This window comes from Mixophyes fleayi, chromosome 1 (assembly GCF_038048845.1).
Source record: "Mixophyes fleayi isolate aMixFle1 chromosome 1, aMixFle1.hap1, whole genome shotgun sequence".
Lineage (NCBI taxonomy): Eukaryota > Metazoa > Chordata > Amphibia > Anura > Limnodynastidae > Mixophyes > Mixophyes fleayi.
In genome coordinates this window covers 78,056,525-78,074,377 of record NC_134402.1, presented here as the reverse complement: position 1 = coordinate 78,074,377, position 17,853 = coordinate 78,056,525, and the positions used below count along the sequence as shown (strand labels likewise).

The 17,853-nt window shown below is 39.4% G+C and overlaps 1 protein-coding gene across 14 annotated transcripts in view; it reads left to right on the top strand.

Moving 5' to 3' along the window:
- The window catches only part of TENM3 (teneurin transmembrane protein 3), a 763,547-nt gene that overhangs the window by 496,992 nt on the left and 248,702 nt on the right, over positions 1–17,853 (top strand). For 8 of the 14 annotated variants that reach the window (XM_075197334.1, XM_075197322.1, XM_075197306.1 and 5 more), the window contains one exon: positions 1,448–1,651. The exons of the other annotated variants lie outside the window; for them this stretch is intronic. In XM_075197334.1, the coding sequence (XP_075053435.1) occupies positions 1,448–1,651 (204 nt within the window). The remainder of the gene's footprint in view (positions 1–1,447; positions 1,652–17,853) is intronic. 14 annotated transcript variants of the gene reach the window in all.

Genomic DNA, 17,853 nt, shown 5'->3' with positions numbered 1-17,853 from the left:
GATGCAGAGTTCAGCCCGAAATAGGCTACTTTACACTCCAAAAAGTCAGATGTAAAAATAGCATATTTATGTCCATATACTGAACTGTGCACATCTTAAGATCCGTCAGGTCAGCACCAGTAGCATCCCCCATATTATGCCAGGCACACCTCATAGGTGCTTTATGTTTTACTTGTGCCCAACTGGTTTATGTGCAACAAATGCATTTGCTACTAGGCATCAACAAAAGATGTAAAAATCCCCTAAAACAGCAGAAACAACTCCCTTTTTTACATGTAGAAAAGCCAAAACATTTTTTATTAAACACAGACACAAAAACATATATAATATATAAAATATATAATACAACATATTATAATATAATATAATATAAAAATATATGTCCGAGTGACGAACAAAGCACCAGGGTCATCGGTGCAATCACTACAGCTAATGACCAGTGATTTGCTAACGCCAGAGACAGTCATTATCATCATCATTTTCTATTTACACCTAACCGTGACCACCCGCAAATACTACGTCTTTCTCAGGTAAATATGCGCCCAGTCTACATATGATCGCAATTGCGTAAACACGTCCTTACTGTACTCGCCCTATGTTAGTGCCCCCCCCCCCCTCATCCTGCCACTCCAGACGCCGTTTGGCGAAAGTGGCAGAATCTCACATCTGCATGGGCTCATATGTGCGCACCCACTCTCCGGACACAAGATACGCTGCACAAACTGGTTTGTGGTCACTCTGCACCAGCCCTACAATGTTTATTTATTTTGGGCCTCTACCTGGGATAGGTGTCACAGGGATGAACCTAGACTTAGCAAGCAATAAATATTAAGAAGATAAAAAAAACCTAGGGAAAGCAGATTATGTACCTGCTCAGACAATCTTTATGTTGTGAACATCTTGAGTCTTTAGAAATTAAAAAGAATCCCAGAGATACAGATAGCAATCATCAGCTTTTGTATGACTGTGGTAATAAATGACACGTGTTCTGTGTTTTTAGGCAGCGTGCGCCCTCTACAGGCAGGATTGCATTCTACAAATTAGCATGTGAGAAATGATGTAGGTCCTGTGTACTATGACTATGTAAAGAGTTAGGAGAACCAAGTGACAATACTCATTACCTGTCCGCGCTACTGCAGAGCAATTATCTTTTTTAATATTGTCTTTGCATTTCTGTTTTAATTTACCTTCCTGAGTACACGAGTGTGTGAGATCCATGAAGCCGAAATTAAATGTAACACAGCACATTAACCTCATGACCACTGTCATTCTTTTCCTCCACAGATATTTACTGCATTAGGATCTTATCTTCATTGGCTTATGTTACTTAAATGAATCAAATGTTATTTTCTTTTTATTTTAAGCATGCATTTCTAATGGTTTTCTTTGCATGATGCCATGCATGATTCTAATCTTTATTTGTACAACTTGTTTATTTTATCCCCAGGTCCTCCCATGCCATCCTCATCTTCTAGTCCTTCAGTTATTGAGCATTTACATTCCCCTACTCCATCACCCCATCTCCATGACAACCAGAGGTGGTTATTAAGTGCTAGTGCCAAGCAGTCCGCTCAGGACTCTGATGACGAGTTCAATGCCAGCACACGTTTGGTGCATACAACATTTCTGGCAGGCAGTGTCCAATGTCATGGTAAGCACAGGACGCCTTGTCCGTAGCCTTGCTCTATCTTCAATGCAATTTTTTCTTTGTCATATGTAAAAGCCAGTGGTGGAAGTGGGCTGGTATATACTAGACCGCTACTTCTCCTACTGTTGTGATTGTAAAACTGTCAGATTCCATTCACTTACATTTCCTTACTGTCACTTCTATTTTCCAGACCACCACTTTTTCTTTTACTTACTGTCATTTCCAATTTCCATACCGTCACTTCTAAATTGTCACTTCGACCACTGGTAACAGCACAACTGTTTATTATCATTTATTTGTATAGCACCCTCATATTACGCAGTGTTTGCTAGTGAGTATTGAATTATTCACATCACTCCCAGCCCCATTGGAGCTTACAGTCTACATTCCCTAACACACACACACATACACATACACATACACATACACACACACACATACACACACACACACACACACACATATACATACATACATACATACATACATACATACTAGGGTCCATTTTTGTCTGAAGCCAATTAAACTATCAGTTTTGTTTTTTTAACGTGGGAGGATACTAGAGGAAACAAATGGAGAACATACGAACTCTACATAGATGGTTCCCTGATTGTAATCAAACCCATTGCCCCAGTGATATGAGGCAGCGATGCTAACCATAATTAGAAATATTAAAGAAAATGTTATATTCTTTCATTTCCCTAATTATAACATATGTATAATATATGAATACCACAGTGTATCGCTGTCACACAATAATAACTAATATAGTAACACAGTATATTGTAACTGGCCTGGGTACATCTAGAAATTATTGAGCACATAATGAAATTTAGCAGTGGCCTCCTTTATCCCCAAATGAACTCGTACATTGCTACTGCATCTGTTACCCATGGAGCCAGAGAGTAAGGGATTGATTCTATTGTACTTTTACAAATATCTCAATACTTTGGAGTCATTGTTAAAATTAAAATTAGGAGGGCATCCTATTCAAGGATGTAACGAGCTTCTGTGGTCCTTATAATGCGTGGTGCTTATGGACTTTCCAATGTGCAAATTTATATAAATGTAGCACTACAGCACCGACATACGGCATGAAAACAAATACGGCACTTTATGCCATAATTATGCCAGAATCGACACAGTCTGGCCCTCTTAGAGCTGGGGGTATATTTACTTAACTGCGGTTTTGAAAAAGTGGAGATGTTGCCTATAGCAACCAATCAGATTCTAGTTAATATTTATCTAGTACATTATACAAAACGACAGCTAGAATCTGATTGGATGCTATAGGCAACATATCCACTTCTTCAAACCTGCAGTTTAGTAAATATACCCCCAGGAGTCATCATAGCTACTCTAGTATTGAGTTCACATTTGAAAAAAGTTTCCACTATAAGCCAGTAGTGAAGTGGGAGTAGACAAATAGAATTTTGCTGCATTGTGATTACACTGTAAATAGCTCATTTTGTGCCCAAATGCTAATGTCTGCTAACAGCTCTTTCTCCATGGATTTGAATAGGTAAACTGGTACCCTATTAGGACAAACATAGAAACAAGTTTCCTTTTGTTAAATAGTGTTGATAGCCTTTGATGCTAAGTAAACTACAGCCCTGTATACATAATTAGTACATTGATACATCCCTTAGGCTTTTGGCACAGCTTATAATAACGTTGGCATAATAAATGTTGATTTGCTGTTGGCGTCATCAAAACGTATACCTTTGTTACTATCAAACTAAACTAATTTGATAAATTGTCCGTCTTGCGCCGTTCATGCCAGAACTCACTTCTTTTCCTTTGGACGGAATTCAGGGAAACTTTCATAAAGCTGAATGATATTTGGCAGGAGACCAGATGGAGGCACCTTTTTCACATCGCTTCACAAATATTAAAAGAAACAGGTGGAAGTTAATAAAATGAAAGGAAAATGTTTGACTATCCTTTAAAGCCAGCGTTTCCTGTAGACACACCAGTCATTTGAAATGCATTGCAGTACAGCATATTGCATCAAATACTGCACAGAATATAGATCAGCCTAGCCAGGTTTTAGAAATCCTTTCAGATCTCATGAAGGGAGAAGGTTAGCTCCCAGGAGCTTATGAATATAAAGTTTACAGAGTACCACGAATGTAATGATACATTTCTTTTTCCATAGAATTGAAAAAGCTTGAAATGGTATTCATTATATTGCTTTTCTTATGCTAGAAATAATATGTATAGTACATCCATTGACCTAAAGGAGTCTTTTGCCCCTACAGTCTTGATTAAAGTTGTAATACGTTCTAGTTTGTATGGAGCATAGCTCTGGACCCAACGACGCAGTGCCACACACTATTGCAGATAATTGCCTTACAGTGAACGCTATAAAATGTTATATTAATTTATTGTTAGAGTAGTATTTGTTCTGTTCTACTGTATGCATACTAAGTGGGAAGGAGTATGTAAAGAATAAGCAATTGCTTTTCACATAAGTATAAGGAAGAAAAGGGAAAATAATTCCTGTATTTTGTATGGTTACTGCAAGAATAATTAGTTATTGCAGAATAATTTTGCTTTGGGTACAATTCTCTTGTCCTGTAGTACTGTTAAATGTAGGGTAAAATTAGGTAACATACAATAAAATGTAGTGTGATACTTACTGGCACAAACTTCCTAATCATGTGAATAAGAAGGTTGTGGAGGAGGGGCTTTGACAACCCCGACAGAGCAGGATATGTCAGAGAAAAGGTCAATAGATATTGACCTCTAATTTGGTACTTGGAAGTTATTAGGTGAAGCTCACCCCAGCCCGTAATAGTAGCTCTCATTGGTTCAGTGCAGCAGAATATATACCTTCCAAAGGTCCCAGTTCTGTCCAACCATAGAAGTGGGTGTGGCTTCATTGGAAAGTGGGCATGATTGGTCAGGATTTGTAGGATCAGGAAACAAACATTTTATCCCAATTTTGTAGCTGAATTAAATGTAATAAATGTAATGGTAGTATGATTAACATATTGGCTTTTTTTAAGTAAATGTAGGGTCACCCTGCATTGGCTGTGTAGGAGGGAATCAATTTCTTCTATATGCTGGTTACACCCCAGTACTTTGACATTGATCAAGTGTAAAATTTGTACTTGGTCTGTCTATCTGAATCAGCATTTGTGTTCAGTTATCGAGTTGGGCAAGTTTCTGTTCATCTGTTTGACTGTGGTAGATACTTCAACGTTTCGGTGGCCTCTTTCCGTTTTCTACCTGCTGTATATAAATCTCAATGCAAACACAGCTAGTCCCGGTGCCCACTGACAACTGGCGGTCAGAGAAGAAGCCAGTAACAGTTTCAATTGGTTCCTACCTTACGATTGCAGCGCACATTATTCAAAGTGAATACTATTTGCTGCTTGCTGGGCTGAAGAGGAGTGATGTGACGGCAGGGCACTGCCCACTGGCGTTATTGATCTATGAAAACGGGGTCTAAGAGATGCAGCTCCGTTAGATTCTGCTAACATTATACTTTAGTGCTGGCAAATCAGTATATCCATCAAACTAATCAAATTATTGCCCAAATAGAAATAAGAACATCTATATAAAAATATACAGTATTTATAATCCCATCTACAGTGTATTTCTCTCCAACCCTCCCCCCCTATAAAGTAGGCTTAAAATTGAAATATTTATTCCAATCTGCTACTAATAGTAAGCACTAGATCTCCCAGAAGAAATTAATATAAAATAAACTTTGTTAAAACATACTTCTCTGCAAAGTTCACCCATCCTACAGTCTGGAAATTGGTTTGGTTGTGAAGAAATTTTCCTTTTTATTTACATGTATGAAAACCTTGCCATGAATGTTGCTTTAGTTGTAGTTGTAGAAAACAACAAATATATACTTCTTTCCTCAATCAACCTGACAACAGGTCTTAGGCTGGGTATGTACTATACAAAATTTGTCCCAATGTGATTTTACCAATGATTTAAAAAAAAAAAAAAAAAAAGTCCTGATCAGCATGTCGCTTCATGTGTACACACTAAACACATTTTACACATTTTACCTTCAGATCTGTGCTCTTCATCTGTCATTAACCATCTGCTAAAAAGATTATAAGTGCTATGGAATATGTTGGCGCTATATAAATAAATGATGATGATAATTATGACTCTGTACACTCCGTAGAGATCTATGGACACTGCCGGTCATCAGTGCATACACACTGCAGGATTGGAACAACACTGTTCCATCGTTGAACGAGATTTTTAGCCCAGTTTAAAAATCAAATGAAACGATACAATGTGCTATAGAATGGTAATCGTTCATCATTGGAGTGTACACACTAATGTGATATCGGGCCGACAGTCGGTTACCGTTTGATTAACAATAAACAGCTTTTAAAGAGTCACCTTTATTGACAATTTAATTTAGTGTCAAAGGTGATACTTTACTTTATTTCTCCTTAGATTGCTTTATTGTTTAAGTTTGTCTAAAGATATCTAAATTCTCATAAAAATGGTATTTAATATAATGTAAGTTGCCCCTCGTTGAGCTCGAAGGTCCAATTATCATACAATCACAATGGGTCCGATCATTAATTGGTCACGCCAGTATATCAGGGGAGCCGCTCGCTGCCTTGGTGCTGTCATCTTCTCATCCAGTTTAGATATCCATTCGTGTGGGCAAATTTTCACTATTTATCCGACCTGGCGTCAGGATTAGCTATTGTCACTGTCTCAAGGATTAAGAAAAAGAAAAGTTTTGCTGATTAGAATGGGCAGCTAGTTATACATTGCAGCAGGGTTACTGAATATAAATATAACATTTTGCTAGCATTTGATTACAATCTCCAGGAGCGCTGCAGCTTCTGGACAATGCCACATGCAGATGTCAAACCCAGGGAAATACAACCCTAATAGGATCTGACCACTGAATGCAGCTATAATACAATTCTGTGTCTTTCTATTGACTTTTTTTAATACAGTTTATAAATCCTTCTAAACACATAAAATCAGACACAGACAATTACAGTACATTTAAAAGTGTTTTGGGCAATATAACTCATCAATAACTTACAAAAATCTTGCCATTGTGCCATTATTGAAAACAAAGCTAATATGGATACATTTTTTTTGGGTACTGTTTATTTGTCAGTTTTCGGATTCAAACATCATATGGGTACGTAAATTTTTTAAATCAGCGGTAGTATATTCATGAGCTATAAACGACAAATTATATTTGTATAAATGGGATCTTTTTAGCAGCTTTGCCAAATAATAATAAATTAAATTACAATTTTTCTCATTTGAGCTGATTCAACAGACCAGTTTGAGAATCACTTTGAACGAAATTTGAGCATCTCTAGCTATCATAAAACCTAACTGGCCCTAGTTAGGGGAGGATAGACCATACTTGCCAACTCTCCCGGAATTTCCAGGAGACTGCCGAAATTCGGGTAGGTCTCCCGGACTCCTGGGAGAGCAGGCTAGTATCCAGCAAACGACAACTTGCTGTCAAAATGATGCGATTCGCGGTTAATCGCATAATTTTGGCCCCACCCCAGAGAAAAAAACGGCATTTTGTCGCGGGGGCAGGGCTAAAATGCCGCATTTCACTGCGCCTTGCCCCTCCCGCCCTCCAACCACGCCATCCTGCCCGGGATCTCCCGGAATTAAGTTTTTAAAGGTTGGCAAGTATGGGATAGACTGGACTTTTGGCCTGAATTATGCCATCTGCTTCAGAAGGCACCTTCCTTGGACATTATTTGCCCAGTTATTAGTGCAGCTTGCTTAAAAGTCACCAGTAAAAGGCAGTACTGCAGTCCCCTATCCCCAAGCCACAGCCATGGGGGCTGCTAAATGCAGATATATCTATGGGCCTTTGTCAGTTCTGTAATACAGAAATGGTAAAATTAATTTTGTTAACCAAATTAAAATAGCGGCAGAAGAGGGTGTGTGAGCAGGAGGACCAATCACAAGCTGCAATCTCTTAATTGTATCATGTGATTGGTCCTTTCACTCACACCCCTACCCCCGCCCTCTTTGTTTTTTCCTCAGGGGCTGCAAGGAGAGCAGCGCGGGTGGGGGGATCTGTGCTACCTCCTTTAACTAGGTGCAAGAGCAGCTCTAGATTCTAATTAAGTTTTTAAAAGTAATGTTTTATCACCAAAGGTTTTAATTTAATGCATTGTTTGTAGTGCTTTCAAGCTTTTATGTCACCTGGTCCATTCAGAGCTTGACATGTTACCAAGAAGACAAAGATTGTAGTTAAATCATTTTCTTTTAATGATTTCTAAAGGGTTAAATTTAATTATCTACAAAGTTTTATTATTTTTTTTTTGCTGCTGGTGTGATTTTATAACATTTTCAAACAGGTCGCTGTAAAGTGTTACTAGACTTGATGAGTTTTCAAATCACAGAAAAATGTGAGATTAATCAATTTAACTCTCAGATTAGGTTGAGTTTCGAACCCCCTACACACACACACACACACACTAGGGGGGAGGAAACTGTTCAGATGTTATCTAAAATACATTTCAATTATTCTTTCACACTTATATGAGTGGAAAATGTTTGAGAACTGATCTACGTGTGATTTTCCAATATGGCAGCTAAAATATCCATATAATTGTAGAATTTCTTCCTGCTATTCAAAAGCATCTGCATTAGAGGAGTTAATGGGAGATGTTGTTACACAGTTTTAGTATAGAAAATACTGTTTTATATTATATTTTTACTGGATTAAAAAAAAATTGTGCCTCCGTCAAATCCAATCAAACGCACAATGTTTTCACATATTACTAAAATGAAATTTTTAATGGGTTCTGTAGGAGCTTATTTACACATCAACGTGTCAAGTATTCTAAATATATATTTTGTTCCTACCACAGGTTATCTGCAGCTGGAAATCAATATTTAACACAGCTGTGGCATTTCACCCTTAAGTACGCCAGTGCCAGTTTAATAACTGTTAGTGACTGAATTCATTAATCCACAGTGAAATGTCAAATGTGTTACAGAGCTGGTGTTGCTTAAGAAAATCATTCTTTTTATATGCAGGCATTCTGTCAATGACCAGCAGGAATAAGAACACTTCCATATTAGATGTATCGTTAGATAGGTATAACAATATTTTTGACAAACTGTAAGTCTTTAGTTAGATCTTCTTCCCGACAATCAGGATTTTTGTCATCTGGTGATGGTACAAGGGGGGTAACCCGTTGTACCATCACCAGATGTGTGGGCAGATGTGTGGTATTAGCACATTGGAAGCGGTAGGCACACCTCCTGGGGCTCTAGCCACACCTATATCACCCTTTATGCGGAGGTGTCTTGATTCCAAAAATGTTAATGTTGGGAGGTGTGCAAATGTCATTAATATAATTTATTTCCAAACATCACCTTCTCTCAGCTAGGTTGAGTTTTTTGTAGACAGGGATTATTAATATTAATAAAAAGTTACAGAAACCATTGTATAGCATTTTAATTGAACCAATATTTTTTTTTGTTGAACATAATGGGATGTGGACTGCAAATAAAGTCTATGGGCCTGAGTTATTAAGGAGAGGAAAGCAAAAAAAAAGGAGTAACTTTGCACCTGGGCAAAACCATGCTGCATTGGAGGGGGAGGTAAATTTAAAATGTGGGGGCAGATTTATAGTTGGGATTGGGCAGGGGCAGGCTGGGCTGGGGGGCATAACGAATTTGCAGCCCTTGCATTGTAACATTGTGTGTCCAGGAGCAAACAAACTAATTTTTTCTGCCTTGGTGCTACATGTTCTGCTAAGGTGCTACATGTTTCCATCCAATAGCGGATACATGTATGTTTCCTTTTTCAGATGAGACTGGGATTACAAAACTATATGACAGGGGCCGGTAACCATTCTCTATCAGTGCTCCGGCAAAAAATCTTTTCAAGCTCAGGAGTGCCACTTGCGCGCGCGCGCACACACACACACACACACACACACACACACACACACACACACACACACACATATATTGTGGTCGATGTGTGCTAGTATATGATGGTATGCCGTACGCCATAAGTTATGCCCCCAGTTCATATTATGCCACATAGTTGTGTCCCAGTTTATAATATGCCTCAAACCTATGCCCTCTAGTTTTATTCCACATAGTTGTGCCCCCGGTTCCTCCTATGTCTCATAGTTGTGCCCCTGAATCCACCTATCATCATCATCATCATCAGCTATTTATATAGCGCCACTAATTCCGCAGCGCTGTACAGAGAACTCATTCACATCAGTCCCTGCCCCATTGGAGCTTACAGTCTAAATTCCCGAACACACAGACAGACAGACACACACTAGGGTCAATTTGTTAGCAGCCAATTAACCTACCAGTATGTTTCTGGAGTGTGGGAGGAAACCGCAGCACCCGGAGGAAATCCACGCAAACACGGGGAGAACATGCAAACTCCACACAGATAAGGCCCATGGTCGGGAATCAAACTCATGACCCAAGTGCTGCGAGGCAGAAGTGCTAACCACTGAGCCACCGTGCTGCCCACCTATGTCTCATACTCACCTCTGTAGTCCGCATCTGTCATCCACGGGAGCTGCTTCACATGTGCAGCAGCTCAGTTTCTGGCATATTCGGTTTCTTTAGTCTGACAGCTGCGGAGCTCGGCATGCCAGACAGAAGTGGTCGGCGAGTCACGTCTGGCACACGTGCCGGGGATTGCCGACCCCTGCTGTATGAGATAATTGCATCTAAAGTGTATTTAAAAGGTAAGTTCTGAACATTCAACATTTGGTAGCACTTGTAGATCCTAAATATTGTTGCATGATGCAATCACATCGTCTTAATGAGTTTTGTGTTTTATCCATATGGACAGAATACAATCATTGAAAAAAGAGGATATAGGATATTAAAACAGTCTACGGGTTTGGGTGATGAAAAACTAAGAACACTTGTTGAAAAATAGATGGGAATAGAGATTGGGAATAGAAGGTGAGGGAGAAAGAGGATTGTGGGGACAGCCATCAGATAGGTCTAGAGATGGAGAACGATCTTATTTACAAGTGGTGGATTGGAAAGAGAATTGTTTATGTAGACACAAGATGATGCATAAAGGTGTTTTGAGGAACAAGTTTATATATGTTATGTGAATGCACTCAGTGAGCTCTGCTAGAACGTACATAAACCAGTATCTGTATATTTGCACGGGCACATGCACCAATTATGAATTTGTCTAAATGAGATAATTTCACAATTCTTATTATGAGACTAAAACTGTGATCTAGGATAATATTAGCAATAGAAAGTTGGTTCTAACTTGAGCCATAAATCTCTCTTTAATAACATTAACGTTTGTTATAAATATCAGTGGAGATCACCATATTGCTTTTATCTTAGGAAGTGTGAATATCCTTCTGCAGAATGTGTGTGAGGACTACATAGAACTGCATTGCTGGAATGGTCATAGCCAAGATAAAAAGCCACATGAGAATGTGTGAACCAGCTAGCAGATAACAGAACAAGGATAGTGTCCGTGCATGTACTAATGCCGTCCATGGTATGTAGGCTTCCCCACCCTTGCTTATCTCCGGCGAATCTCTGTGCTATTGCCGATGGTGACCCTTGATGTATAGGATGAAGCTTTATTGGCGAAAACCACATTTTCACAAGCCTTGGGGCAATAGCATTTTATTGGAACTCTTCTTGTTCCAATTCTGAGTTTAAAACGCATAGTATAGCCTACAAGCGCTAGCAAAAGTGCATGCAAAATGCCAATGGGTATGTTGCCTGTAAGTGTGGTGTGTAATATATGTGTGTTTTATGCATGTGGATGTGATAACAGTTTTTTCAGTGGTGCCCCAGGAGTGTTGGCTAAAGGTTAGTTACTGTTTCTCAAACACCCATGGCATAATAAAAATAAGTTGATGTTCAATGGGCATTCAATAGTTTACCAATCAATTGACCGTTTCATAGGCAAACCGATGGGGGGTTTCCTGTAAACACCCCTCCAAGCCTGGGGAACTGTATAATTGAGGTGGCTAGACCCTGCCCCCACTTCACATGGCTCTGCAGTGCATGCGGCATTGCACATGTATATTATAGGGATAGGAAGAATTGGAGAGCAGCCAAGCACTGTCTAATATTATAGCCACGTCCCCATGCATGTTGGTCACACCCACTGGTGGTGTGGTATGGAAACCCCCCTCTACAAATCCTGCGTTTGCCCCTGCGTTTTTGGTGGTCAAAAAGGGCAGGGCAGCAGCCAAATGACTTGGCCTGGACAGGGTCTGTGGCCTAATTGTGCCCCTATTCATTTTATTAAAATATATGTGTGTTTAGGTACGGCATGCTCATCCTGGCATCCGCATATATTTATTTTTAGTCACTTGAAGTCATTTTTTAGCAAATAATTATTGCAAAGATGAAAAACATAATAACATGCTGATGAAATAACAATCTAGTATGTTTATGCGAGAGAGCTTTCTGCGAAAATTGCTTCTAATGTGAAAATGAGGTGCTAAAATCTATAAACGAGTATATCATGTAGGTATGTGATGTGAGCTACACTCCCGCACACATAAAGCATGTAGAGCAGACGGCTTTAACCAATCCTACCAAGGGAATCTGCTTCAAAGGTATCCGACTCCAAGCTGAAATATATAAATTATTGACATTGCATTGAGGTCTCCTGTGCCCTCGTCCACTTCTCCCTACATGTCTGTCTGTAGTGTTTACCATTTCATTAATGTTGTACAACCATTTTATCTCTTGCTGGATTTCAGATGTGGTCTGCTGAATCTCAGTCTCGTGTGCTCAATAATGTTTTATGATTGCTCAGCAGGAAGCTTTTTTTTTTTTTTTTTTTTTTTTTTTTTGGTGGGAAGCTATTGCCTATAAACAGAAGCCCATACATGGTTTTCAGTAAGCATTATTTGTCTAGTTTTTCCCTTTGCATTTGCTGAGTATCTTTGTCTGGATGCATCAGTGACATGAGTCATGCTGTCACCAAGCCATTAGGAGCACACTGAAGTAGCAATGGTAATTCTGAAAGGATGCAGCAAACTGGCTAGAAGACACATCAGACTCACTCCTGCTCTCACTAGACCCAGGATTCCTATTGTCAGATGCACTGGGCATGAAAGCAGCAATTTTACAGCACAAAAACTCCAATAACATTTACTGCGGTTGGCTGAGATTGAAATGCACACAGTCACTGCTCAGTCTTGGTTGCTTAAGCACCAGCTCCCCTTGGCTTCTCGCCAGTTTGTGCATTTCAAAGAGACAAGTCCTTTAAAGAAAGAATTTTCCTTCAAACTTGCTGTGGGGCAAACAGACTGTTCAGGCATAGGCTTATTGCATTACATACTTGACTATGCAGAGTGGAATGCAGTGACATAATTGGGAGAATTATTGTGATCATTTGAATAAGTATGAAGAATTACTGCATATCCCACAGTACACTAAACTGAAGTAATTGTGTTACTGCTTGTTGAGGTTTTTTTTTTCTTTTCTCCAGCAGTGGACACTGAACAAGTCCGTATTGATTTGTAAAAGAAAAATCTAACATTGTGTTTGTAAAGCCTTTTACATTATAGAGCCGTGAGACAGTTTTGTTAACCCCTGACGCCCCAGACAGTTTTCTTGGTGTTAGACCTGTAGGGCAAACAAGAAATCCTTGCAAAATGTATTTCATTTAAAAGTTTATAATGATATAAAAAATTTTTTATGTACAATAAAAATAAAATGCAAATAAAAAGTGGTATGCTTTATTAGTTCAAATGATAAAGGTATAGCAATGCCCTGGAAATAGCAGAAATCGCAATTAAAGCATCATTCCTACATAGATTTTTTTTTTTTTTAATTCAAGTTAAGCACCTTGCATCAATTTAAGCCTGCATCTGTCATGTTTTTTTTAGCAAACCTCCTCCAAATCATTATATCCTTCTCAATAGTTATCCATTGGCAAACAGAAATGGCTGTCAAACACAGGCTCAAAGCTCTCAGCATTTCATGTGGGAGCAGAGGGGGAGAAGGAGGATGGCACAGTGCTGAAAGAGCTCAGAGGGGCATTCCAAAGCCTCTGCTCCTACATCATGTGACTGTGGTTACCATGGTAGTCCAGAACCATAAATCATGAATAGCAGCCTGAAGAAATAAAACAAGGGGAAATGTTTAATGTTTCTTATATCCTGCCACATTGGTTTGTGTTAAAAACAAAAAACACTCTTGGTTTGTTTATATGGGGTTGCTGTTTGCTATATTTGTCCTAATTTCCAAGCATAGTTAAATTTTACAGTATTGTACAACTGCACTGTACAGGTCCAATCATTCTTTATACTGAATACAATGGTCACTGTCCTTTGTGTGTGTGTTAGGGAATTTAGACCGTAAGCTCCAGTTGGGCAGGGACTGATGTGAGTGAGTTCTTTGTACAGCGCTGCGGAATTAGTGGTGCCATATAAATAGCTGCTGATGATGATGTGTTCAGCAATGTAATTTCCTGCATAAAGATCTGTGTTCTAATGTAGTCTTTGCTACAACATATCTTTTTTTCTGAGAAGGTTTTGGTCATAATTTCAGCTTTTTTGGGATTCTCAATTTTGGAGCTTGTTGTTATTTACTAATCAAGGCAAATTGTTGTCACTTTACAAATATTTGCAGCAATCACACAGATGTAATTTTACTATATTATAGAAATCTTTGTATTTTTATTTTAATAATCGCTTATAAATGGATACTGGTTGATTCAGGAGAAATTTAGGAAGTATAATCTCGAAAAATATTCCTTTCTTTCCTTTAAAGCAAATAACTTAATTATTATTAGCGTCTGACATAGTAGTACAGATATGACATACATGTACATTGGTACAGAGCAGAATAATACATGCATGGATGCAATTAACAGAACAATTCGAATGACCTACAGAAACAATTCAGCATCAGACATGAAAGGGACAAACAAGGAAAACAGACTGGACACACACAAGACTTGGGTAGAGGACCTTCTACGTGAGCGCTTACATTCTAGAGGGAGGGGTAGTGGCAAACAATAGGAACTAAAGGGACATTAAGTACAGCAGTCCAGGTGGGGAGCAGAGGAGGTGGAGGCTAAACAGTCAAGCTGGAAGGAGGGTGGGCTGAAGTTGCAATAGAGTAGGCTGATATAGGTGAGGATTTTGGGCTGGGAGAATGGGGAAGAGAAGTACAAGGGAGGAAAGGTAGGAGGAGAGTGCGGTGTGGATAGACATGGAAAGCAGTTAGCATAGAGTGGGTAGAACAATGTGTTAATATAGATGAACAGATTAAACATACTGAGATTTAAATGAGAGATAAGGCTTGCCAATGGTTTGTTAAATTAGAAGTGATCTTACACCAGGCGCGGGCTGGGAGAGGGAAGCCCGGGGGGCACACAGAAACGGGATGTGGCATTGATGACGCGGCCGCATCGCCTGTCATGTGATGCGGCCGCTGTGCGCTGATGCGACCGCATCTCATGTCATCAGATGTGGCCGCCGGTGAAAATGGGGCATATTGCATCCAGGAGGCGGCCGGCCGGCCTACCCCCCGGCCCTAATAGCGGTCTGACTGAGCGGCCCGGGGGGGCGCTGCCCCCTGGGCCAGCCCGTCCCGGTCTTACACCAATGCTAGCAGATCAGTAAGGAGTGTCCAAAGCAGGTGCTTGAATTGGAGGGTAACAGGACTCACTGGAGTGTTGGATTTTGTCATCCTGTACCAATGATATCAGGTAGAGTGTTCTCCTCCTATCTATCTCCTGTTCAGCTCTGAATTATGCTCTATTAATCCTAATACACTTAGTACACCAGCTATGCAGCCAACACTTGCAGTCACTATACACTGACTATGTATGGTTAACAAACACAGACCAATGACTTCAATCGAACCCAATAAACTCTCACAACAAAGGCTAGCAATAAGTCTTAAACAAGCAGTCCAATAGCCGCATACTCTGTATTTAAAAAGCATGGATAAGAAATAGAGTAGTAAACATGCAGCAACCTTTTGTAAATCAACCTGGTAAGATTAGAAACATTTTTAATCATGATGTGACCCATATTGAGTGTGATGAGAACGCTGGAAGATCTCAGTTACATCAAAAGACTCTGGTACGGGGAATCAGCCTGACAGCACATTAGTTCCACATTGGTTCCAGTTTATCGATTTCTAATTATCTCAACATTCATTAGAATTCAAGAAATTGATGTCAAACATTACATACTAAAATTAGTGTCATCCTGCAGCGGCTCCTATATGTTAGCAGCAGTGACAAGTTGTACGCAGGAAAAGCAACATTTTGATGTTAATGCAGCTTTCCCAGCCAGAAGAGATATTGATCGGATGTGCTTTGCTCCTTTTCTTAAACTGTCAGCAGCTTTATGGCTGACCTGTTATTTAACACCCAAGTTTTCACTTTTGACACGTTACGGTGATGTCATTGTGTCCAATTCATTTTTAGTGGTGGCATCTAATTGTTACAGAGCATGTGACCATCTTAACCACGCAGACATATGCCAGTTAGTTTGATATTGTCATTAGGTCGGGCACTAAACAACATTAACATGCTTAAAAAGGACTATTATACCTAATATACAATGATTCAGAATCATAGTTGCCAAAATGTTCAAATCATTTTCAGGAACACTTTGCTGAAGGACAATATAATAATAATATTATTGTTGTTGTTGTTGTTGTTGTTATTATTATTCCAATTTCCTTTTAGACTTTTGTAGAAAAAATAGGATGATATTGTACTTGGCTATATAGCAAACGTTGATACATTGTAATTTCAAGTTCCATCAAGCCGTTGGATCAATAGATCAACAAATACAGTATATTTGTGCGTGTTAGTAACAGCTTCTTTATAGAGATGAGAGGTTGTTGCGACATTTTGCACAAATTGAACTTTGCAGTATAACAGGCAGCTTTGCATAGGCGCAAAGTTGTGGCAATACACTCCTGTAGCCACGGAATGGCATTCCACACTCCTGGAGCCACGGAATGGCATTCCACACTCCTGGAGCCACGGAATGGCATTCCACACTCCTGGAGCCACTGAATGGCATTCCACACTCCTGGAGCCACTGAATGGCATTCCACACTCCTGGAGCCACGGAATGTAAATGGGGCAAGGACAGTGAACATACATTCTGCTCTGATCACTACACCTGTACACAGGGTATTTTAGAGTTAGTGGTCCTTTGTTGTCCCACTAGATGCCCAGAATTGAAAAAAATACACCATCCTCCTTGAATATCATCAAAAGGAAAACCAAGCAGCCAGAAATGTAGCTTTAATTACTCACCGGAGCCATGAACTCTGCAAGAAACAGAGAAGTGTAAGATTCAGTGGAGCGCTGGTATCTCCTAGTTGGAGCAGTCAGTGATGTTTGAACCACATTGCTTCCATGCTGTGGGTTGGAGAACTTGGCATTAGAATCTCAACAATCAAGACATCCTGTTGTTTCAGTAGACGTTTAATATCCTAACACAACATGGGTTTTTTAACAGGCTGTAGTTCTTATTACTCACTAGGTGCCTATATTTTTTTCTTTCCCTTTTTTTCCATTAAAAGTGCTTACTTTTCTAAGCACTTTTCAAAAGTATGTAGAACACTATTTTTGCTGACAGAAAAGCAAATTAATTTCCAAATAAATACGTTGCTTAGTGTCTCCTGATTTGTGCTATGTGGGGTATAGTGCTGCAGTTTTTCAGCTTAGAAGTGATTTTGTGTGTTGACAGACTAAGCATTCCAGGATTTTCTTCCTTATATAGTGATTAAAAACTCACATACTACAGCATTGTAATTATTCATAGGACATTTATCAGGATAGTGAACTGTACCTTCATGACAATGTGTGGTCAGCTGCCTAGATGCTACCTGGAGGTCGGGGTATGTGTGACTAGAGATATAGTAACGTCCTGCGCAGTACGCCATTGGTGCTATAGGACTGTCCATACTAGTGTGTGCACGTCACAACACAAGTACAAATGCACATCAACCGGCATTGCCTAAATGAATGCATTTGATATGCATTTAGGGGTTCATGTTAAGTTGAACGCAAATTTTGTTTTTGGCATATAATACGCTTTTTACTTCGCAAAAAGTACTAGTTCCAAAACTAGAGGTTTGTGCACATGCTCAGATGTAAAAAATAAAGCATATTGTGCGCAGGAAACGCAGTTTGCGCTCAACTTAACTGGAGCCCCTCAATCTGCATTGTCTAATCCTGTATCTGTGGC